The sequence below is a fragment of the Pseudochaenichthys georgianus genome, chromosome 10 (genome assembly GCF_902827115.2).
Source record: "Pseudochaenichthys georgianus chromosome 10, fPseGeo1.2, whole genome shotgun sequence".
NCBI classification, from domain to species: Eukaryota; Metazoa; Chordata; class Actinopteri; order Perciformes; family Channichthyidae; genus Pseudochaenichthys; species Pseudochaenichthys georgianus.
In genome coordinates, this window is record NC_047512.1 from 28,909,931 (window position 1) to 28,936,323 (window position 26,393).

General features: G+C 41.3%; 1 protein-coding gene across 3 annotated transcripts in view; it reads left to right on the forward strand.

Moving 5' to 3' along the window:
- The window catches only part of gria1a (glutamate receptor, ionotropic, AMPA 1a), a 79,922-nt gene that overhangs the window by 10,464 nt on the left and 43,065 nt on the right, over window positions 1-26,393 (forward strand). For all 3 annotated transcript variants that reach the window (XM_034092612.2, XM_034092614.2, XM_034092613.2), the window contains exons 3-4: window positions 17,232-17,471; window positions 22,148-22,332. In XM_034092612.2, coding sequence (XP_033948503.1) covers window positions 17,232-17,471; window positions 22,148-22,332 — 425 coding nt within the window. The remainder of the gene's footprint in view (window positions 1-17,231; window positions 17,472-22,147; window positions 22,333-26,393) is intronic.

Sequence of the window (26,393 nt, forward strand, 5' to 3'; positions counted from 1 at the left end):
GTGATTCTTCAATTTAGGGTACATTCCATGTCCATTGATGTCTATTGATGATAATTATAATTATTCTTTCTATTTTCTTCAAAAATATCATATTTTGCCTATTATTGGAAAGCATGTTATAATATCACACAAACATTATGTGCATCCTATACTTAGTTTAGCTTGAAATGTGTCATGATGTTCTTAAATTGACAGTTTTTCCTCTGTCTGTTTTTCAGTTGAGGGTATCTTGGTTTCAAAATAATGAATAAAAACCATTAAAGTAAATAAAAACTATTATTCATTTATTTCAAAAGTCTAAATACTAAAGATTAATCATATTTTTGTAATTGATTTCCTCCTTTAAATAATTTAAATATCTTAATATATGAATGTCCGCAAAAGTTCTGTCAACTATGTTACAAACAGAACTCCCCCCTTTAACTCAAAAATGGTTTGTCCCAATACCATGTCACCAGCATCACATGATGCCATGTTCCTCTTTGGCTGACATTTTGAACACACTGTGGTGAGTGTCCTCTAATTTTTTACAATATTCTATGTATAATAGCACATTGTCAATGAGTATATTAATTGACCATCAACAATGTTACGTACATTGTTGATGGTTTAAAGTTGTTTAATGATTTTAATTCAATGATATGTTCAAATGGGATGTTAACCTCAAGAAAATGACATGTGGTCATCCAGGCAAGGCCTACCATTGAAATGATGGATCAAAATAGGGAAATTGTCAACTAGGTTACCTGTCAACTGAGTTACTGGGTAACTTAGTTGACAGGTAACCTAGTTGACAATTTGTATGACATGTAGACGTCATTACACAGCATTATCATTCTACATATGTCCAACACACTTTTTTATCCAATTATTTAAAATAGATGTCAGCGGCTGAGAAACAGCGGAGATACAGGGCTCGTCGAGATGCTGATCCTGCAAGAAGGGCAGCATATTTAGAGAAACAGAGAGAGGTTCAGATCAGAAGGAAAGGTGAAAACAGTGGCAGAGATGAGTGACAGAGATAAAAGAAGCAAGAGGGCCTATTGGAGGAAGGCACAGCAGAGAAGCAGAGAAAGACAGCACAGGCTTGACAACTTAGCTACACCACCAAATGTCGAACTCACTCAGTGGTCAACTGAAACAGTCATCAGAGAAAAGAAAAACAAAGATGGTAAAAAGGACAAGGTCCCCATGAAAATCACTGTGAAGAAGAAAAAGGACATAGTGTTGGCGGATCTGCTGGAGATATTTCAAGGCCAATTGAGACATTTCAAACGGCATACATTTAACATTAAAAGCCAGTTCACCCACTACCGTGAATTAAGAAAAAGCATGACCAACCCAGAATGCTTGATTCATGTGGATTTTTCGGAGAACTACTCATGTAAGCTTGCAGCAGAAATCCAGGCAATGCACTTTGCCCCAAACCAGAAGCAAGCAACGCTCCACACAGGAATTCTTCATGTTGGTGGGACAGCAGAGCACATGTGCTTTGGCACAATTTCGGCATCAAAGGAGAAAGGCCCACCTGCCATTTGGGCACATTTGTCCCCCATCCTGGATGAAGTGAAGGCCTCGTATCCTTCTGTGGAGGTGGTGCATTTCTTCAGTAACGGTCCATGCACGCAATACAGACAGAAGGGAAACTTCTTCCTCTTTAGCACAGAGCTGATGAACCGTGGTTTCAAAAGGGGGACATGGAACTTTTTTGAAGCAAGCCATGGGAAGGGTGCTCCAGATGGAGTGGGAGGCCTCCTGAAGCGAACGGCTGACAGGCTTGTTAGCCAAGGTCATGACATCCCTTCAGCAGAACATCTCTACAGTGCTTTGGTCAACAGCGGAACAGTTAGGGTGTTCTACATCAGAGAGAATCTTGTGGATGAAGCAATTAACAAGATGCCAAGTCATCTGCCAGCAGTGCCCTCAACTATGGGTATCCACCAGGTGGTCACAGGGGCACCAGGAGAGATCTTGTATCGAGATGTAAGTTGCCCTTGCACCGCCAGACAAAGTTATGAGTGTCGCTGTGATGACACTCATACTTTTAGTTTTGAGGTTCAGCAAACGACCCCTTCGCTGCCTCAAGCACCTAAAGGCAACAGCAAAGAGAATGAAAGGCTGTGGGGTCCTGATTCAATTGGCCAGTGGTGTGCCCTTAAATATGATGAAGACATTTACCCAGGAGTCATCAGGAGGTCATGGACACACATGTGCAGGTAAAGTGCATGCACGTTGCCGGAGTCAACCGGTTCTTCTGGCCACTGAGAGAGGATGTGCTTTTGTACCCTTTTGAGGACATTTTGAGAGTGATTCCTCCTCCAAAGTCAGTGACCTCACGCCACGTGGAGATTGACAAAGACATCTGGTCTAGTTTCTAAAAGGTCCAACTGAATGTTGCAATTGAATAGTACTGTTCTGTTGAATATTAATGTTACTGTACTATTCTTTAATATTTCGTTATCCGGTAAGGCTTCACTTGGACCCCTGTGCTGGTTTGAACCCATTACAAAACCATTACTTTAAAAACTGTTCTTTATTTGTTCCTCTACTGTGGGTTTGATCTTTGTCTGACATACAAGTCACTTTCGATAAAACCGTCACATTTCTCAATGTAAATGTAAACTATTTAGACTGTTCTGTAGGAATTGAATTAGAAATGAATTCTGAATGTCTGAATTAGAAGAACTTGTTCCAACCCTTCACCGGTTACTGATCAGAGGGAATGTTTAATTTGCACTGTGTGATTTTTTGTTTTGCTTGTTAGTACATTTCAAATGTAATGTATTTTGTATGAATTTGGTGTTTCATAATTGAATTAATTGAAAGTTTCAATTTAATTTTGCACTTCTTCCTTGAAATAAACATAGTGCTGATGGTTAATAATGTGTCCAGTCAACTATGTTATTTGCGTCAAATGTGTGACTTTCATTGTCAACTATGTTGCACCTCATTTTTTCAAATTTAAAATATATAAAATAGTGCTTCTGATATCCTTTATAGCATAATGTACATCTACACAGGTTGGAGTTTTACGTGACATCTCTTAAAACTATCAAAATGACCTGTATGGTAGTTTTATAATAGAAAATATCCCTATCCTTAATGACAGTGCTGAACATATTACATGAAAAAACAAAACTTTAATACAATTATTTTTGAATCTTTTAAAAATCTTTGGATATACGGTAGAATAGACTCAAGAGCCTTTCAAATTGGATTTTACTTGAAGTGCAGGACTTAATCAAATGATTGTAATGACATCAAGTTTGTCCGTAACATAGTTGACAAACTGAGTAGTGAAAACATCCTTTCCCTTCAAATACAAAAAAAAAAAAAAAAGTTTAAACTTTGCAACTAGTGGATATGTTACACTGAGGAATATACTAACTTGAACCACTGATTGTTCTATTGAGAAAGAACACTTTTTTTTACAGTTTTGTTGATGTGAAATGTACCCTAAATTATAGAATGACATAAAGACGGAGAAAGTAAACGATAACGTTTATAGTTAGGTGTTAGCACCCCCCGAAGAGGCACAAGCTCTTACGTTGATATTGGAGATTTCAATAAATTCAATTAAAGAAAACGGTGGAAAAAAAACGAATATCCGGATAACGGAATTGAAACCCGAATAGTACTCCAACGAAGGAATACTCGGATATTCGGGTACAGCCCTTGAGCACACCAACCCAGTCTCACAAAAAAAACGTGTAATAACTACGTTGGTCCACAACTTGGGACGTAGTATTTCTACAAAAACGCCTCTGAAATTGTAAGATCCCTACGTTTTTTTTCACCATTCATTTCTATGTCACATGATCTTCAAATTTCTCCCTGCAGAAAAAAAAAACATGGCCGAACTTCGTTTTATTCTCGGTGGAAAATGCCTATTTTAAGGTTAGTTTGGCCCTTAAAATGCCTTTTGATGTCATTTGATGCAAGAAATATGAGTTGTTATTTCAGATTATGTGTGCAGTGGATGTACATGATCTTTAGTTTGCTAGTTATTTCAAAGATTACTTCAGGAAATTGTGTCTACAACGTTTTCATTGTTACCAAGGTGGTTGCTAGGGACGCTGCTATCGATATTATTTCTGTTATGTTGTGTAACTGTTTAATGGTGTTACCCCCTTCCCCGTCAATTTATAGTGTTGGTCCACAGCGCAAACGTATTAGTTTAACAAAATCTGCATCTAAAATTGTGGCAAAGATACGTTATTTTCCCCTGTGCAATTCTCCATTTACTCAACAATAACACATAATTATCCTTGTGTTTATTTATTTGTTTGATTAATAAACACAAGTTGGAGTCCGTCAGGACCGAGGGTCGGAGCAGCTCATTTGCTTTAGAGAATATTACACCCAGAAGTAAGTATTCTCTCCGCTTCGCTTGACAAACCCCGTGATAGTCCTCAAGCTCTGTGATTGGATGTTTGAGTGTGCTCCGAGGGTTACGCCGAGCGTCGAACAATACTTGAAATGGGATGGAAACACGGCAGACTGTCCAAAACTGTATTTGAACGGGTCCACCCCGTCCCCCCCTCCCCCACCCCGTCCCCAGAACTACACATGCTGGCTATTCTGTTTCGCAACATATTCTCTATGGCACATCTCTACTGGGAGTTGTAGTTTTAAAAGACGTTTTCATATTTCCCATAATAAGAAGTTGCCAGTATTAAACTGTGTACATCCCTGGAGGTTTAGGGGATAGGAAACACTCAAATTTAAAACATATAATTAATAAATGGGTGAAGATTGCTTGTGCCCATAATGGGCAGCATTAATATATACCCACATGCCAGCTAAGGTCAGAAGAGCTTTATTTAACAACTGTTCTTATGTCTGTGACCCCTCCTGTTGTTCATTGATGAGCCTGAAACATGCACTTGTCAAGGTTCAGAGGCAAATATGGCAGCAGCCATCGATCATCTTAAGATAAGATATACTTTATTGATCCCAAGTTGGAAACATGTGCGTTACATTAGCATGTGTAACAGTTGTAAATATGCAGTGGTGTTTATTTGTAAATCATTTAGTATAATCACAACAATTCTGTGTTTTATATTTAATAATTCTGTGTTCTTTATTTATTGATTGTTCAATACCTGACAAGGCCGGAGATGAAAAACTTGGGTCGCAGGTTCCTCAACAGTGCATTACAAGACATCTATCAATATGTGTGTATACCTACACCATTAAACTGTCATATTCTGCACATCTCTTATACTATCTACATACATATTATAAGAGTATAATACATATGTATAATATCAGTTAAAATAAGTGCTTCAACATAGTTAACATTGCTGGAGATATACACAAATATTGATAGATGTCTTGTAATGCACTGTTGAGGAACCTGCGAGTTTTTCATTCATTGCATAACTACTCAGTTTGTGTATATGATATGTCAATAAACCTTAGAAAATCTTGAAAGGGATGTGCAAAATAGTCATTATATACAGTCTTTAATTAACTATTAGTAGAGAATAACGAGTAATGAATATACTTTATAGGGATCCTATTAATATCTAATAATAAAAATAATGAAATTCAATAACATGCTTTAACCACTAGGTGTCCCTTTATATCAGCTGTGCACCTTTATGGTGTAAATACAGCCATATCTACCAATTGGATCAAATATAAAAGTCAGCCGAATTAGTGTTGATACTGCAAGGAGACGTATTGTGTGAAAAGAAATGTAAGATGTTGTTTAATGGCTGATATATTTATGATCCACGTCACGTTTTCAGTTTTGGAGGCAGTTCCTCCTGTTTGTCTAGAAGTCTTCTCATCGGGGCTCTATAAGAACTACGGCAGATATGTAATAATGCAGCCGAACCGTGTATTACAATGCCGTTATGTGATGACTTTCAAAGAGAAAAGCAAGCACACTCGGAATAAAGTATTATTTTATTTGAAAAAAATGTTTTCGGTCTGTTTCCGGTATTTGTTTATGACGATGTGCTGTGAGATGTGAGACTGGAATTGCACAGGGGAAAATAACGTATCTTTAGATGCGGATTTTGTTAAACTAATATGTTTGCGCTGTGGACCAACACTATACATTGACGGGGAAGCTGGTAGCAATAAAGATAACACCATTAAACAGTTACACAACATAACATAAATAATATCGATAGCAGCGTCCCTAGCAACCACCTTGGTAACAATGAAAACGTTGTATAGACACAATTTCCTGAAGTAATCTTCGTAATAACTAGCAAACTAAAGATCATGTACATCCACTGCACACATCATCTGAAATAACAACTCATATTTCTCGCATCAAATGACATCAAAACACTTTTTAATGGCCAAACTAACCTTAAAATAGGCATTTGCCACCGAGAATAAAACGAAGTTCGGCCATGTTTTTTTTTTCTGCAGGGAGAAATTTGAAGATCACATGACATAGACGCCAGCCATTGGAATGAATGGTGAAAAAAAACGTAGGGATCCTACAATTTCAGATTGCCCACCAGGCTGCGGGTGGGTGTGTGTGTGTGCTCCGGCCGAGCTCGGGCCAGGCCTCGCCGTGTCCCGCCGTCCCGCAGACCCCACACAGCAACCAGGAAACAACACCAGCAAGCCAGCTCACACTGTCCGCTCCAGCAGCGAGCCTCGCAACGTCCCGCCAACACGGCACCCAGACCCCACACAGCATTCTCATCTGTTTGTCATTACTGGTTTCATGGTTGCTAACGCCATTCGTTACACTAGCAAACTTTATTTATTGATTGTTCAATACCTGACAAGGCCGGAGATGAAAAACTTGGGTCGCAGGTTCCTCAACAGTGCATTACAAGACATCTATCAATATAATCACTGATGTTCCGCTGTAACGGTGGTGGACTCATCAGAACAGAGTGGGCGAGCTGACCAATCAGAGTACACTGGGCTCACAGGGAGGGGGGGGGGGGGTTATTCAGGACAGAGAGTGAATACACATATCAGTGACCATCAACTGGCGGCCCGCGGGCCACATCGGGTTGCCCGCCAGACATTCTCATCCGGCCCGCACGACGGGGGTGACTGTGGCGTTAGTGCGTTCACCCCCCACTCATTTTTTTTATACAACGTCTCGTGAGTAATGTGCAGTACCGGAGTCCAACAGAGAGGCAGCAGCTGCGGGACAGTAGACTGCGTACTGCGTAGCCTTCCCTGCCTTGAAGAAGAAGTGTTCCGTTGTGAAGAGTCTGCTTTATGCGCTCCGCAGCACAGCAGTAGCCCCGCTGCGACAGAATCCAATAGAGAGGCAGGAGCTGCGGGACAGTAGCCTAGAAGTGATCCTTCGTTTGTGTGAAGAGTCTGCTAAGCTTCATGCACTCCGCAGTACCTGAGCGTGCTCCACTAGCAAAAACTGCACAATATAAATCTATTCTAGTAGACCTTAACAATGGAATTATGATCAGTAGAAATGGCCATGACATGGGACCTCTAATGTTGAAATAGTAATCATTATTTTCATTTGTAACAAAAAGTGCTAAGTTAAGGATTTCCAATGAACGGATGTGCTGCTTTTATTTAAAGATGTCACCATTGAGAATTTTCTGGAGAAGAATAAACATATTATCAGCATTAACATGAATTGCACTTGCAGCTGTATTGCTGTAAGATAAGTAATGCAACATACTGTATCTGGTTGTACTCATAGATTCTGCTCAGGTATTTTTATGAACGCTTCATTTCCCACTGGCTCGGCAGCAATGTGTTAAAGCCAATTGTTAATTTATTCATCAGTATATCTAATGAATTAGCATGCAGGCTGTGTGTTTGCCTCTTTGTGCTCCTCGTATCCACCTCCATCACTTGCAGCTGTCAGAGAATAAATGTGTGAGAGGGAACGTCCCTCTGCACCTGTCGACACTGATACGCAGATGGGCAGATAATTGCAAAGGGATGATTGTTAAGGAGATAATTGGAGTTTCCATACCCCCTGACAGGAGTTGGTCTGTGCTGGGTTTCTGACCCACTGCCCAGGTAAGCATTTATTCAGCAGGCGGCGGGGCAACGTATAAACCAGATTGGAAATGTGGCGAGGAACAGCGAGGAAGAGAGACAATGGCCTAGTGTGAAAGGGTAAGAGAGTAAGAAGAGAGAAATGTGCTCGGCGCTGAGGGGAGTGCTCTTACACCCTCGATTACCCATTTAATGAGGCGATGCCGTGCCATTGTTTTATTACTTAGAGGAAATAGGAGGAATCTAGATTTCGCCGTGTGGTCCCACGGTTTCCCACTGATAGGCTGGCATCTGTTCCCTTTGTTCTCAGCAGTCCCCCTATCATCTCCTCTTACAGACACTAATGCTTCTGTTTCTTCTTCTCTCCAGAAACAAGCTTTGCCTTCTGTCTGCCCTCACCTACATTTTCAAGACACGCTTGCTTTTTGGCTCATCCTTATTAACCTCCCATTACCCCCGTTTCGACTAATGTAATCTCTCATGAGTATCCAATGCTTCCGACATTAATCTAAAATCTGTTTGGCTGGTCAACTGCTCTGATCGCTGCTATTCCCAGCAGTGGGAGTTTAAGAGATTAGAGCCTTCCTGTCTGCCATCTAACTCTTTTTGCTAGTTTTTTTCTTCTTTGTATCTTCACCTCCCTGTTTGTCTTTTTTCTCCCTTTGCTGTGTTATTGTCTCTGTTTTTTGACATGCACACACAGTGACATAAACACAATTGTGTTGCTCTTGCACAGTAAATCTCCCTTAAGCTTGAGGAGCTAAAGCTGTTTATACCGGGGAATAGCGAGTGCACCTCTCTGGAGAGCAACACTCCATGGAGCATACGGATACTCTAGAGAGGCAGAAAGGCAGTGAAGCAAGGCTCACCTCCTCCTAATAACCTCTCAAACCTGTTTTGCATTGCTTCACTCGGTCGACTACCCCAGATGAAAAAATGTCTTTGCCGTAGATTGACACATTATCATGCAATGACTGCTTTTCAGATCAGATTTAGTTTGTAGGAGATCCCAGATAAACGTGTCCTCACACTAAAACCCTTCTACTCAATTTGGGGAACAGCTCAGTGTGTGGTCGTGCGCGAAATTAGCAGTAAAGTTGTCAAGTGGGAGTTAATGTAATGTTAATGTAATGGGTTTTCTTCGGAAGTTTTTCCTTGTACGATGTGAGGGTCTAAGGACAGAGGGTGTCGTATTGTCATACTGATATTGTGTACAAACTGTGAAGTCCACTGAGACAAAAGTAGCATTTGTGATATTGGGCTATATAAATAAACATTGATTGATTGATTGATTGATTGATTGATTGATTGATTGATTGATAATGTACAATGTAGGTTTCAGTTTGTCTATGAAGAAATGCTGCAGCTCCTCAAGGCCCAGACATAATCGTTTTAAATGTAACGATGACATATGACGTGACATATTACATGTTGATATCATGTTGAAAATACACATATGATAATAGCTTACTAATATTTATACTATTACTGCTTCTTCTTCAAAAACGTCTCAATTGTAATATATAAACCATAAAAGGTAACATTTGAGATTCACCTTTTTCTTTCACACCAGTCCTGTGCTTTGTTATTCAACTTGTGACGGGTGTATAACATGATGACCAGGCTTAAACTTGATTTATTTTAACTGCAAACTATTTAGCATTTGCAATACAGGTTTAAATAGTGTTTTCTCTTGTAAGGATGTTACTAGAATCAATACATTGTCACAAAGTGGATGCTAAGTCCCAAAACAAGACGGTACTCGTATATCAGTCTGGCCGATGCTTGTATAAAATGTGGTTGTTTAAAGAAGATGGTTCCCTCAGCAATAGAAACTAGAAAAAGAGAAATAATGACGACGAGTGTATCTTCATAACAATAATCCTGCGCAAGTGGTTATATGGGAGTGTATGAGATGTATTGTTTTGTTTTTGTAGTTTGTAGAATTTCCCTGGTATTGTTAGCGACTTTTTCATTGTTGGTGTCCTGACATCCCTCTTCTCCTGTCAGCCAGACAGTTTTTGTTTGTCTCAATGGATGCAAATGTGCCAGGGTGTGACTCGGATATCGACTTCTTTTGCCCAGCCTCTCATTAACAAAGCTGATTAGCTCTCTGGAAGATGGATGGGACCAGAGGGACCACAACATGCTCTCTGTTTTTATTACACACATCATCTGACAGTTATTAGCCATGGGTGGCTGGGTGGTGGATGGTTGTGTGCGTCTTCTAGTGTCTGGTGTCAGATGTGTTTATCTCCCCTCAAAGTGCTCTGTGGTTGATTGAGTGACCCTTCACCCTTGTGGAGGTGGTGTATATTACCGCCTGATGTGACAGCACCCTCCCTGCTCCTCTCAGCCCTCCCATCTTTCAACGGGAAACTTTAAACTAAATATTAAAAAGATATTATACCCTCTGTTAAGCCTTTATTTGAAGGCTGACAGTATCAGATGACAGGAAATGAGGGTAGAGGGAGATGGGGGGTGACTCACAACGAAGGTGCCAAACCAGACACATCGAGGGACTCTACAGTTTCACAGACAGCTCCATAACCATGAGACATGCTAACTGACCACAAGACAGGCAGTTAGTATAAAGTATTTATAGTATTTGTCATGTTGAGCTTTATTCTGAAATCCTCTACTGGTGTAATAACAAAACATCTTTAACATTAAATATTCATCAATAGAATATTCTATTTTCCTCAATAAAACATGGCTGAAACAACTGTTTCATGTTTTAAGAATGTGTTCAATAGATTTTTTTATCTTAATTATAAAGCATCAAGATGAAATGTCCACAGCCATGCTAGCAGCTCTCTTAGGCTGTACTGCAAGAACAATGCTAAAATGTTGTGATTAACGGGTTCAGTTATAATGTTCTATTTACGTACATCACAAGTACAGCTACTGTAAGGCTGATGGGGAAGTCATTCGTTTTCACATATTTGACGAGGATGAGTGGACATTTTAAACTGCTGACGGTAGGAGTTGGCGATTTAGCCAAAATGTTCTATGGTATATGTAAATTGTGAAAGGGATGCCTCTCCCTGCTTCACTTCACTGTCTTCTCCTCCATGTCTACATCACATCACCTTTTGGGGCAGCCAGATTTGCAAAAGTGTGAAATCACACAAGATGATTTACTGTCTCATGATGATGAGGTCTTTCTGCTTTGCAATGGTGTTCAGAACTGCTTTAAAGTACCTCTTTTTCACACATTTTTCATTTGATTTTATTGATTCAGTTTTTACTTGAGTTTAAAGAAAATGGATATACTGATGATTTAAAAATAATTGATAGTTTCAGAACAGTTGTATTGTGTTCTTTTTTGCTACCAGTTTTGACTGAAAAGAAGAAAAAAAAGTTTGACCTCCTCAGGCATTCAGGTCTGAATCTGCGGTCTGGTGGTTTAGAGGTGACATTGGATGGACAACATAAAGCCTGGTGTCGTAGAGGGATTGAGTCTCACCGAATGAAGGTGGTGTGTGACTTTGGGAGTCAAACTGGCAGGGTTATGCTTAGGTGGGAAAATATCAGAGCTGCATTCAGCTGCTTACCATTTCTTTACCCAGCCTTGTTCTTCGCTGCCTGAGGGGAAAAAACTACATTTTTGCTTTGTAGTGTCACAGTAACTATACAGAGTAGTAAATAGATGAGCTACTTAATTGAATGTTCTTTTTTTGTGAAATCCCTTGATTCCTCAGTAGTTATTCCCTTAAAAAAAGACTACATTGACCATATTAAAATGTATTATGTTTTTATCTGTTTGATCCTGTAAAGCAGGCGTTCTCAAACGTTTAGTTTATGCGGACCACTATTTATTATCAAGGATTTTCACGGACCACCTCATATGCAAACCGTAAAAATAATATATAACCGTAGTGTTAAAACGCCGATATGTTTTTATAGTTAATTATAGTCAATCAAAAGTCAATTGAAGCCTATATCATACTTTTGTTGCACGTGTGACCGGTGTCTGTCTGCGTTGTGTATGTTTCTCAAAGAGGACGGCGGACAACTTCTTTCTTTCTTTTGCTTGTAAAGGGAAGATGACAGGCACCTCTCACTCGCACTCTGCTCTTCCGCAGCGCCGCTCCCCCTCCCTCCCGCTGAAATTATGAATGTCAGGCGTATAGTAATCATAGGCAGGGACACCGCCAGGGATTTTGGGCCCCATGAAAAGACCCCCCCCCCCCCGCGCGGTGGTTTTGAAATGCTCCCGATTTCTGAGGTCTCAAGGTTGGCAATATGCTCATGGACCATACCCACCTTTTCTCTTGAAAAACTGGGTGACATACTGTCGCCCTTTAGTCCCTCTCTGTTTTCTTTCTCTCCTTTCTTTTCTTTTTGAAAGCCTGACTTTGTTAGTCGTTGAGACATCGTACACACGTAAGTAATAGTATCCCTCCTCACATGCTCTCACTCTCTGCTAGAAAGTGCCGTTTGGAGGCAGAGGCAGGACCAAACCATTACATGTAAATAGAAGGGGGTGTACAGAGGCTTTGGATAATTAACTTTTGGAAGAAAATAAGTTAAATAAATCATACGTTTAGTGAGTACATTATCAATATAACATTCTATTAATGTTAATTATTGATGAATGAGGAAAGGTTACTTAAACATTTTTTTCTTAATGTTCTAAAATAGTCTGCATTTTTTGCTTAATATTTGGAGTACAAAAACAATGCTGATATCATTAGAAAGCTAGGAATCTCCTCTTTCCAACAGTGTATACAACTCAAAATGTGTCTTTGGGTCAATGCGACTGATTTCGATAGAGGAAGTCACATATGAGGTGGTCCCCGAAAATCCTTTTTTCCACGGACCACCTGCGCGGACCACAGTTTGAGAACCGCTGCTGTAAAGCACTTTGAATTGCATCACTGTATGAATTGTGCTATACAAATAAATTGCCTTGCCTACATGGTTGAACATGAGCCCTCCAATCAGTGCATTCTCTCCAGCTGAACCCATCTTCCTGCCGCTGTGAAATTCCTTCTGTACCACTGACCTTAATGTTGCACAGGATAATAGCATGCAATTCCTATGGGAAGAACATAGTAGAAGCCTTGTGTCGCTTCTGTGTGTGTTTGTGGAGGCGTATGATGTATATCACATCCTTATTGGAATTGGTGGTTTTCATGTGGTCACAGTAAACCCATGAGTCCGGGTCACATGTGCTTACTGAGCCAACATGCTTTCCTCATATTGATTCTCACAGAACTGGTTGTTGCTTCCCCCAAAAATACATTTGAGAAATTGTTTTGCGTCCACCCGGTACATTTCAATTCGACAGTATTGATTTTTTTTTTTACATAGACAGCAATGAAGAGCTATTTAAAAATAATCACACACACCCAAAGGAGCTGCTCTAATACCACAGACACAGGTTAGTGTGTGTAGCTCTGGTGGAGCAGCTGGGAGGCAGGTGCCATGCACACAAGGGCACCTTGAAACATTTTACTGATCATTTTTCCATTAAAAATAAACCTGGTTTTACATAGTTAAGGTGCCCATTCCAATTTTAAATCAGGATAATTGCACTGTCAACAACTCAAGATATCTGTTTGTGCTTGTTTAAACGTTTTTAGATTTCATCATTGTTAAAAACAACAAATATTTTTTTTACAGATTCATTATTAATGCTGTCATAAAATCAAAGTCCCTTAAAGAGTGAGTTCAGTGGTTCAGTGGTATCATGTGATGTGTTGCCCAGATAGAGAATGAAGGATGCAGCATTAGCTTCCCCCCCCCGCCCTCCTTTTGGCATCCCCCCTTCCCTTCATCCACAACTTCAGATGCAGGAACAACTGTCACTAACACGCCCTCTTTGTGCAGCCGGCACAGACACGTTTGTCATTCGATATTTGGCTCATGCTAAGCAGAGGAACAGCTGCGGGGCGCAGGAAACAGCGAACAGGGAAAACAGTAGCCGCGTGAGTTGTTTCTGACAGCTCTTCCTGTTGTGCGAGTAAGTGTCCCTTTAGGATTTGGGCTTTTTCCCTGCAGTCCAAAACTATTTGACCAGTTACAATGCTCAAATCAACTCATAGGAGAAGTTTAAACAGGGTGAAAATGTAATGTTTAAAGGTCCCCTATTATACAAAAGTGCTGATTCTCTGTCTGTTACTTTAGATGAAAACAAGGAGCCCCTCCCCACGCCCCTCTGAGAGATATTTGGTTAAAAAGAACACAATGGTGCTCTAGGAGGAGATTCAGGTGATAAGGGGGGGGGGGGTTACCTTGGTTAGTGATTGGCTAATGGTTACACTAGCCAAATAAATCGTTATGACATCATAAAGTGACCAAAATCTGATCAACTCATCGTTTTTATATATATATATATCAGAACAAAAAAAAAGTGAATATTTTTGCCTGAAACTTTCAGAATCTCTTTACACAGACGGGACACATGTTTACGTATAAAATACATGAAAAAGTGGATTTTGCATAATAGGTGACCTTTAAAAGACACTTCTTTCATCATCTGTATGCTAAAGAGTTTTGTTGACTGTTGAGAATAATGATGTTTGTTTTTAGTTCAAATTCAAATGTCCATGGCGTGGAACTGTGCCCCAAATCTCCCATTATTTAAGAAGTTATCTGAGGATTTTGCAAAGCAATGTCAATTTTCAAATGTGCTAAATCCTCGAGGGGCAACCTAATTATGACAAAATGTCCAAACACTCACATTTCCCACTTCATCTTCCAAAAGTCCTTTAGCAGCTCTGAGCTACTGTTATCCTTGCCAGGGAAACAGACCGTTGCCCAGGCAACCTCAGTTCTGCCACCATGGCAGCTGTAACTGTGGCAAAGGGGACGCCGAGTGCCAGGGTGGACAGGTGTTACCGGGGTCTTCGGGATCACCAAGGGTCTCCTAGGCCATCCTCCTACGTCGTTACACATGTGGAGCAGCGCTAACAAGCCCCTCGAACACCAACATACTCCTCCTCTGCACTGCCATCAGAACTAGGCCTGAGACCACTGAGTTACACTAATATTCTGTGTCACGCTCTTGTCGAATTAGACGTGCACATGGTTCTCTTGCCAGCTCGGAGCAGGAGGTCCGTGCCACATGGCTGCATGTTTCTTTTTTTTCTTTTTTCGTCGGATTCACATACTGTAGGTATGAGAAATGACTCAGGTTCAGTGAGACATGGTAACCTGCTGCAAGGCAGAGTAATGGGACACTGCACAAAAAGTCAAACAAGCTCTCATTACCTTTCATCCAGGCAGAACATGGAGGCCAGCGCCCAGAACTGGTCCAAGAAAATTGTAAGGGGAAATAAAACGTGTGCTAGTGGAAAGCAATAGCTGAGAGTGTGTCGATTTAATAGCAACAGCGTGTGCAGACCATGAAGGACAGATAGTTCTGTTACTGAGTCAGTGTGGCGAGGCTCGAAAATGTCTATTTTCAGGGCTTGCTTTAAGTAGGGTGAGTCACCAGGCTTTTGGAGCACTAGAGACTAAATGTGTGTGTGTGTGTGTGTGTTGTGTGTGTGTGTGTGTGTGTGTGTGTGTGTGTGTGTGTGTATGTGTGTGTGTGTGTGTGTGTGTGTGTGTGTGTGTGTGTGTGTGTGTGTGTGTTGTGTGTGTGTGTGTGTGTGTGTGGTGTGTGTGTGTGTGGTGTGTGTGTGTGTGCGTGTGTGTGTGTGTGCGTGTGCGTGCTTGTATGCACATGTATTTTTATGTGATCCCTCTCCCTCTATCTCCGTCACACACACGCAAACAGACACACACATGTGCCTGCCCGCCGGGTGCAGGTCTGTGACGGGTTAGGCGTTTTGGGTGAGGGCCATCCTTCTCTCTGTCTTCCCCTCGGCTCTAAGCAGTGAGCTGGCCCTCGCGCAGGGACAGGCAGCAGCTTCAATCTGTTCGGTAAATACAGAGATAAGTAAGGCCCACCCATTGCTGTGGCAGAAAATAACTCACGCCAGACCTGCAAGGGCAAAGATAGCCCGCTCTTTAGAAAGTGTGGAGAGGGCATACCTTCTTAAGAGAAAACTGTGTACATAAATTAGCTATTTTGAGATATTTGGGGGTGGGAAGGAAGGCAGAGTGACAAACAGACAATGAGAGAAAGGGAAATGGGAAGAAAAGCAAATGAGAGATGCAAACCTCCTCCTGCTGCCAGTGGAATGTCAATGGAACCCTGGGGATGCATTGATTAACCTCTCTACTCCTAATCTGCCTGCAGCCTCTGCTCCAATCACTGAAGGCTAACACACAGACTGGTTCTCTACAGATGGACAATAGGGCCAGATCGGCATAAACAGGCCAAGGACTGGTTTAAAAGAGGCAAGGCTGCCAGAGCTATTTTTGAACTGAAAATTCAAAAGCACTTTGGGATGACTCATGTTTTAATTGAAAGAGTTAACAAAGTCTGACCAATGACAGTTCCTCATTTTATTCTCCCTTTGTTAGATGTGTTTTTCCTTTTAACATCAGAGACAGCTTATTCTCTTAGATTTAGGATAGAAGACAATGAAACAAAAGCACGATGAAAACGATTGAAGAGTCGTTTGTTCTGAAAATGATTAAAAAAGGGGATGAGTTTTATGTTTGATCAAAAGTCTCAAACTTAAAAATGTTTGCACTGACTGTAATTCAATACCATAAAAAGCAGAACATCTTCAACTCGGAAAACGCTGGAATCGACCATTTTACAGATTATTAGACGAATCAATACAGCCTTAAAGGTAGGGAATTCGCTTCAGAAGGGCAGATTATTTTCGGTTGTGTACTTTCAAATTCTAGTTTACTTGAGCTGGTTTCTCCATTCTTACCTCCCCCACCTTTAATCCAATGTGCTTTTGTCTCTCCCACAAGAGGCAATCTTTTCAGATTGGTTTATGTGTCTGTTTGTTTGTCAGCAGCTTTCTGAAAAATAAAAAAGAATGGCCTGAATTTCATGAAACTTGGCTTCATGAAGCACCACCTCTTACATTTTGGAGCGTATCCAAAACATGGGTCAACTGCACTGACTATTCTTCACTTTCAACAATAGAGCATTGACTTGGCAGAGGTTAGCACCCTGAAAGTCCCCTTTTAGTTATAAGTATAATCATTAAAAGCCAACATAGAATATATATTATATGCATTTAAATCGTCTGTATGAACACTTAGATTATTATAACATTTGTTGTGTACTAAGTAACAATGGTTGATAAGGTGGTATTCATTCATTGTGTTGAACAGGAGTTGATACGTATATTTCATAGTCTCTCCAGAGACTAACTGTCCCCCTGTATTTTCTTTCTCGGCAGTTTGCTCCCAGTTCTCCAAAGGTGTGTACGCCATCATCGGCCTGTATGACAGGAAGACGGTCAACATGCTCATGTCCTTCTGCGGAGCGCTGCACGTCTGCTTCGTCACGCCGTCCTTCCCCATCGAGACGGCCAACCAGTTTGTCATCCAGCTGAGGCCCGAGCTCCAGGACGCTCTGGTGGGAGTGATCGACCACTACGGGTGGAACAAGTTTGTCTACATGTACAGTTCAGACTCAGGTAGGAAATCATTTTATTTCACATCACATCATACTGTAATTTTAAACGAGACATTTGAATGGAAACATTTATGTTTTTGTTGTTTTTTTTCAATATATATTTTTGGGATTTTCAGGTGAGACAATACAAAAAACATTAGGGGCAACACATAATAAAACCCACAAAACAATAACAACCATCAATGACAAAAACAGCAACAGTAGCAACCTAGTACTCATGTGTGAGCACTTATCATGTTATATTTACTCCCACAATTATAACCCCTGACCATTCTTCCTTCATGTACGGTGCAATTGGGGACCAGTTTCGAACTCATCCAGAGTTCCTCGCAGCACGTGTGACAGCCGCTCCAATGGCAGGATTGACATCAGTTTTTGAAACCATAACAAAAGATTAGGCGGATCTTCATCCAACCATGTCTGGAGGATTGTGAGTCGTGCTGCATACAGAGCAATACCAATAATATGCCTATGTCTACGTTCGTAATTTAAATCTGATCCAAGGACACATTTTTATAAGTTAAAAGGTATATCTATGCCACTTTTCTGATCTCAGTTTGTACTGACTCCCAGACATGAGATGACTTTAATCCTTTATGTTTGATTAAAATATCCTTTAAGCTTCTCCGAACAATATGAAAAGGAAATGACCCTGATGTGGGCAACTTGTACCGTCAAATATTTCATATGAAGGTTTTCAATTGTACGATGATCCTCAATCATGTCTGAATATCGACAGTTTCCTTCCGGCATTTCGTTCTTTGAAAGTAATTCCAAGCACACGCACAAGAACACGGTCACAGGCGAAACCGGTCATTATACCATCCACCATTAGCTGTCTTCATATTGCCATGGCGACAGCAATGGGGTCAATCTTAGCCATTGTGCAGCAATGAGCCGCCATCAGAACATGTAATTCAGACCACCATCTCTGTGCAGGCGGAGAACACAGAAAAAGAAACATTGACCCGCACTGACTGGCAGATCAATCACACAATGGAACAAAAGACTGAGCTCCTCGTCGACAAGTCCTCGGCTCTGTTGCTACGGTCACAAAAAAAAGTGCTGTCGCGTACAATCCTTCGCAGAAATAAACCAGCACACATGTCAGCCTCCTCCTCGCCTTCCCCTCTTAAGCCAATCAGCCATACCCTTCCCATAATGCCTTGCCATCTGTCCCAGGTGTTGTGGGTTTCAGAGCATGACTGTGAAAGGTGTTTTGTGCACCCTAAAGCATTCTGCTGTCTGAACACTTTGCACAACTTTGATGCACTCCCACGATTTTGACTTGGGAGACATAAGCAGGCTTAAGTCAGCTTTAAAAGACAGAATCCACCATGTCACTCTGCAGAGATCAAGCAGTGACAGGGGAGATTTCACAGCGGTCTCGTCCTATTGATTCATGACGGCCGGAGCATAACACATGTCCCGCCGATTTACTTTATCTTCTGTGATCCCTTCATTACCCACTCACTTACTGTTTGGTAGTGTGTGTGTGTGGTGTGTGTGTGTGTGTGTGGTGTGGTGTGTGTGTGTGTGTGTGTGTGTGTGGTGTGTGTGTGTGGTGTGTGTGTGTGTGTGTGTGTGTGTGTGTGTGTGTGTGTGTGTGTGTGTGTGTGTGTGTGTGGTGTGTGGTGTGTGTGTGTGTGTGGTCTAGCATTACTATACATGTGGGGACCTAAATCTGTTTACATAGTCACGTGTGGGGACTGGCTTCCCTTATGGGGACAAATTGGAGGTCCCCATGAGGGGGAATCATTCATTTAGGGTGAAGACTTGGTTAGGTTTAGGGTTAGGCATGTGTTGGTTATGGTTAAGGTTAGGATAAGTCTCCAGGAAATGCATGTAAGTCAATGTAATGTCCCCTGAAGTGATGTATAAATGGGTGTGTGTGTGTGTGTGTGTGTGTGTGTGTGTGTGTGTGTGTGTGTGTGGTGTGTGTGTGGTGTGTGTGTGGTGTGTGTGTGTGTGTGTGTGTGTGTGTGTGTGTGTGTGTGTGTGTGTGTGTGTGTATGTGTGTGTGTGTGTGTGTGTGTGTGTGTGGTGTGTGTGTGTGTGTGTGTGTGTGTGTGTGTGTGTGTGTGTGTGTGTGAAGGGTCACCCCTGTGTAATTGAGTGGTGCGATGGAGCCAGTGGAATCCATATCAGTAGTCCGCTGTTGCCTGGATACTACGCTGTAGTCACCCTGCATACAGGGTTATTTTAAGCCGTTAAGAAAAATTATGTTTGTCTGTTATATACAGTATATGTGTTTCTGCTTCTTCCAAATATTTTCTAACTATTTTAGTATCAAATGTCCAGCCCTTTCTAGTATCTGGTATAATACAGTTGTATTAGATATGTTTTATAAATATGCCATATGCAGGGTCACTTTCCTAATACTTGATAATGTTTAATATTTCCCCACTTCTTATCTTTTAACATCTGTCCTGCTATCTTACCGCTCAGCATCCGCTAATAAAAGTTCTCCTCATTTTTATTTTCGAAAGCCAAGGACAGGAAAACAAATTTGATAGCCCATTAAACATACCATAAACAATATTCAGGAAATGTTTTGTGCAAGTGTTATGTTATCTACTTTCATTTGCCTCGTGCCCAGGTCTCTGTGTATTGCCTCCGGCCAGAAAGGGTGCTTATGACAGGCAGATTCCATTATATCATTTCCTTCCAGGATTCCTTCAGAGGACCATGTTTAGCTGGGCCAGAGCCACACTGTCAGGTTGGCTCTGATTTATAGGAGGGCATCTGCAGATAGGTAATTGGAAAGAGGATATTCAATGCAAACACAGTGAGAGAATGAACTGTGAGAATGCAAGCCAGGCGTGGAGAATAGATGCAAGATAAGCAAAGAAAGAATGTAATGTCCAGCCACACTGATAACATTGTGCTGAACATTTTAGCTGGAAGCATTAATGAGATTCAAGAATTAATTTTAGATTGTCTTGCTCACCGGGCCGGAACATTATGTACATAATGCAGATTAACAAATAAATACCCACACAAAGACTTCAGGAAAGACGCCAAGATAATTACAAAGTGAGAAGACGATAAGGAGTGAATTGCTTCAAGTGGCAAATAGTTTTCTTTCCAAACTGTGGCTCAGATTTTAGAGCAAGGTGCTGTCCATGGTCCCTGAAGCCTATACTCACGCTCCATTTGAAGACAGTTGTCTATTCTCCTTATTCAGGGCCATGTTAAACTTGCACCCCCTGTGTTCCCATGCCTGTCATCAGTTGCACAGCTCCTACTGAATCAGTCAGCTCGAGGCACAATTATCACTCGTAGGATTCTTCATTTTGATATACTTTATTAATCCCCGTGGGAAATTGTTTCCCTGCATTTGACCCATTCCTGTGTTAGGAGCAGTGTGCTGCCATTTTGAACGGCGGAGCAGTGTAGGGAACGATGCCTTGACTCAGGGACACCTCGGTAGCACTTGGTCTTGCGACTTCCAGTTGCCAAGCCAAGTCCCTATCGACTTCGCCACCACCGCCCCATGCAACAGTGATTGGATAGAAGACACCATGAAAGGGGCTATCGTCTCTATTCCCATTTGTATACATCATTCTTCATGGTTTGTTAATGTATGTACATGTACCGTATAGCTGTCATATGTGGAAGTTGAAACAACTCCCATTTTTTATATCTCTTAATGAACCTGGTGTCAAATAGGCATGCCATGAATTGCCTGGAGAGCAGCTGTGTGCATTTTATTAATAAGGTCAGGCAATCATCTTTCAGGGGCTGACTGCCTGTCTCATTCTTCTTTTGACAGGCTCTGTGTCACTGGGATAAGCCATATTTACATTTACTCAATGTGCATAAAAGGCCTGTATGAACATACAAACATGGAGGATGCACAAAACACATTTTGTGTAGGCCCACGATGGCTTTTACAGCATTTGCCAGATAGTGGTGGAAAACAAATACAGCTACATCATGTGTTAGTTTTTGTAATGCTGCAATTCATTTGGGTAATGTGTGCCAGTCTGCTGCGGGTGGCATTACTTTATTTACTCTGTGGAAACACTTCCGCTGCCAGCTTGAGAGGAATCTGATTGGTCCACCGCCAGCAGCAAAGGAGTACAACACTGAGTCAGATTGTAAATCAGAGCTCAAGATCAATGTGTTCCCTAATCGCCTTTTATTTCCTGTCTTAACATAAGCCTATAGCTCATTGGCTGCTCTACATCAGCCTCTTTGATGCTAGAGTGTCTCCGCAATGACATTACTGAGTAACACCACCTGTAATTGGTGCTTGGAGGATGTGAAGATGGCTGTGAGTGTGTTTTCTGCAATGATGATTATGTGTGAAAAGGGTGATTATTAACTGTAAGAACTGGAACATCACACCTGTACGTGTCAGCGTGCTTAATGGACTGTCCCGCTCGTTATACTTTATAACCGAGGCTACAGGGGAGGTCCTGATGGATACGCTTATTGGAAGCAGTTCTTCACAACTTCTGTTTTGCTCCAACATTTTTTTAATTCATCATTCAACTCATAATACAATCTGCACACTGTATGAGATGAACCTGCACATAGTTGATGATACTTATGGATCCCTCTCGTGGAATACAAACTAGTCATTCATCACTTTATTCATCTTGGCCGTTATTTGCAGAACCTTTGCTAATAAAGCACTCACGATTCAGCGTTCTCCTCCTCTTCTTATAGGACTGTCTGTGCTGCAGAAGGTTCTGGACACAGCAGCGGAGAGGAACTGGCTTGTGACCTCGGTCAACGTGGAGACCATGACAGAGGCCTCCTTTTTGAAAGTTTTCCAGGATTTGGACAAGAGGAAGGAGGGCCAGATTATCATCGATTGTGAAACCGAGAGGCTCACTGGCATCCTCAAAGAGGTAAAAAGCTTATTTCTGTTTTGCCATCAGAGCGGATTAGGTAATTGTATGCAATGCGTAACGCAATTCTAGCTGAAATGCTGCAACCTCATAACATAATAAAATCATACTGCATGCAAGCATTAGACACAAATAGACATTTTAAACTGTCAGTGAATTGTCTTTTTTGTACACATATCAAGCCTCTTATAAACTGAGTAATGACCTTGAATGTTGAATGGCAACAACATGTTATGCACATTTAAAATATACACTTCAGAGGGTTGCATGTTTCAATCAGATGAACAAAGGAGGGAGGCAGAAAGGGAAAGAAGGGTATATAAATGGAAAGTGGGGTTAGGTTGGTGGTCTGCCGTGGTCTTTAGTCTCCTGGAGCTTCAAGGACAGGATAAATAAATAACATAGCTTTGGCATTTAGAGTCGGAAGTTCCTCTGTGATAGGATCATCACTTACTCAACTCAGCGTGGTTGGAAGGAAATGGATCTTGGCATCACAACTGACTATTCGCTAAACCTCGCCCTCAATCAGAGATTACCCAATCACAGTTTAGCAACCGTAACTGTGCATAGCAGGTGTGTCAGGCTTTAGAGCAGGGGTAGGCAAGTAAGTTTGGCCGTGGGCCAATTTTTTTGCTGAGCCACAAGATGGCGGGCCAGAACATAATCAAAGCCTAATTCAAGGAATTTATTTTGGTAAGAGGGCGCAGCGCCACTGTTCCCCGGTTCAGAAAAAAATCCCCATCAACACTCTGATGCGCAGTCAGATCCGCTGATTGGTTCACTGATGATATAGGCGCCCAATCCAGAGCCTCTGGCTAGACCCGCCCCAAAGGGAGGCTCGTCCTCTCTAGCCCCATTTCAGTCCCAAAGCCAGGGCTATTATCTGTATTTTAACAGACTTATCTTTTAAATTGAGTGTATTTACTTGTTCTCTTCAAAGTACATTTTCCCTGAAATTTTAGGGAGGATGGTCCGCCCTTTCCTCAATGACGAGCCTCCACTGAGTAAAGCAGAGTATTAACTAGTTAGCAGTGTTATTAACATACTTTATTCTGACAAGTATTGTCAAGTTCTCTGGGTTTTTGCATTTATTTGAGCGTTTGCACACATTGAGAGGCTTGAGGGGCAACAGAGGACGCATGGACAACTGGAATCCTTTGTCCTTTTCTTTTATTTCAACTTTTCAAGGACACATTAGGATTTGCTTTGCAATTTAATAATATTATAACCTAAATTAATCAGTAACCAAGTATTTTACTCAAACTCCAATGTATTTAATAGTTAAATAAGTACTTAATTGACCTGGTTCCCCACAACCACACATTTGCCATATGTGACCCGCTCTATCGAAATCAGTCGGAAATCGCAACGGCTCATTTCAAAATAAACGTGGATTTGCGTAAAAAACTAGTTTTTCGGGTGTTTTGTTTGATTTTAAATAAACAAAGTCTTGGCTTTCAGAATATGGAACTTTTATTTCCAAATCACACGATAAATACATGTTTGAAGCTTGTAAAGGGGAAGATGGACAGCTCTCCCTCGCGCTCTGCTCTTCCACAGCGCCACTTCCCCTCCCTCCGCTGACATTATGAATGTATATGTCCGGGACAAGAATTTATTTACCGGACAAATTCGAAACTTACCGGTCATGTTTCAATAATAATAATAATAATAATAAGAATGGTGTAGCAAAGTTTCCGTTAGCAGGTAATCACCGGACTATGACAGGATATGCTGATGTTTAAAACTCAGTTAATGGGAGTAATTTTTATATTGCTTCAGTTTATAATCGTTACAGATCGAAAGTTCAGATTCATTTTTCAATAAATGATTCCACAAACAACAAACAACATAATTATTACCTTCAAACAAACTACTTGTAGTAGATGAAGTACATTATTCAAAAGTTTACATTAACTTTGGATAATAACACGGGACAAACTGATCCTCTCTTTTCCCCTCTCCCTCCCTCTCTCTCCTGACAGCCCGTCAGTTCAATATGGTCTAGCTGCGGCCGCGGCCAGTACACGGCGGTACACGATGGTACACGACACGCCCACCTGACACGACACTACGGTGGCTGAGAGGCACCACCGTTAAAAGCGAATTGACGAGATTTACATCACACAGCCCATGTAGTATAAACATTGATTTTAATTTCTTACAGTAGGAGAGGTTTGGGGTTTAGGTTTAGGAGGGAAGAAGGAAGATTAGGATTAGGTAAAAAGGTAGGGAGTGGTTAGGGTTAGGATGGGGGGAAGGGAAGGGTTAGATTGAAGGGAGGGAAGAGAACTGCTACCCGGGAACGTTCATACTGGGTAGTTTATTTAGTTTAAAAAAAATTATCCAACGAGTTAGAGACGACAAAGGAAGTGTAGTACCGCCGTTTGGCCACAAGACTCCGGCGCACTCCTGGGGGCTTGGTTCAACCTCCACTGTCCGCGGCCGCAGCTAGACCCTTCTCAGCCACCGTAGTGTCGTGTCAGGTGGGTGTGTCGTGTACCGCCGTGTACTGGCCGCGGCCACAGCTAGACCCTTCTCCGTCAGTTTCCCATGCAGCGTGCTAAACAATGGGCGGGGCTTCAGGTGATTATGCAGCAGCTGATCTGATCTCTCTCGGGTCCGGTTATACTTTACTCGCGTTTATGTCCATATCGATCAGATCCAGCTCTCCTGATCGGCCTTTATAGAGAGCACCGATCAAACTATTAAGAGTGAATATCGGCCGATAATGACCGGCGGCCGATCGATCGGAGCATCCCTAATTAGACATTTTGACCAACAGGTTTGGTTTTACCAGATAAAAACCGGTAATTACCGGCTAACAGAAACCCTGATGTGCGACTCTCGGTCCTATGTTGTAAAAAAATTAATTAAAAAAAATCTCAAAATAATATTTTATTTTTGACTCTCAAAATTACGGGCCAAATATTATTGCTGGTGGGCCAACAATGGCCCGCGGGCCGCCTGTTGCCGACCCATGCTTTAGAGGATCCTACACATTGAAACAATGTGGCTCTCATAACAATAATAATCAGCATGTAAATATTTGGGTGGACATTGTATTTTTGTAGCCTTTCCAAAACCAAAAGTTATCATTTATGAATTGATTAAACAATGTCTGTCTGCTCTGATGTGTGCTGAAATCGTTAGCATGTCTGGCAACCAGCTTAGTTCCCACAAAACTACCTTCGTAATCATGTTTTCTTTGACGGCAAATCCATAACTCCATAGTCTAATAGTCTATACAAATCCACAATGTGTGGAAGCGGGCCTGGAAACTATTAAAGTTAAGAGCAAAGTTAGCAATCCCACCCAGATTTACATATACATATATATATATATAGTATAACAAAATAATATTGTTCATGTGAAATTAGAACCTGTTGTTTGAAAATACTACAAATATGCTAGCTACAAAGCCAAATGGGGCACAACAAAATAACAGCTGTCATACTGTATGGCGAGGCTGACTTTTTTTTTCCAGAGATAGCTTTAGCCTTAGTCTTTATACACAATATCTTGCATGCAGTCAACCAGCTAACCAACCTCTCTTAGGTTCAGTTGTTGGAACGAGTCAGCTGAAGTATTAAAAGTCAACCTTACACCTTAATAAGCTAGCTAGCTCAAAAAATGTAAACTGCTGGGGACACTTGACTTTCCAGCCTGTATTTATCCTCCTTCTATCTGAAACCAGTTGTTTCAGGAATAGTCAGCGTAAATGTTCTATTGGGATTATAGATCTTTTCCTGGCATGCTATGGCTGGAAACGCATCAGCTGTAATTAATAAAGCATACATTTTGGTGCTTGTTTCAGGCCTCTTTTGCATGTTGGCTCACTGCCTTTGCTTACTGGGACAATCAACTATCAAGAAACAGTGTGCTTCTGCTGCTTTCACAGGTTCAACATGTCTGCTGCTGTGTGCAAACAGGCAATTGTATCCCCAGAAATATCTTCACATTTGTCATATTTGCATTGTTTTGCTGGTTGGTGTCACTTGTATAATATACGACTAATCAGTGAGATTTTTCTTCCGTTTCACTACATTGTTTTTCACAAG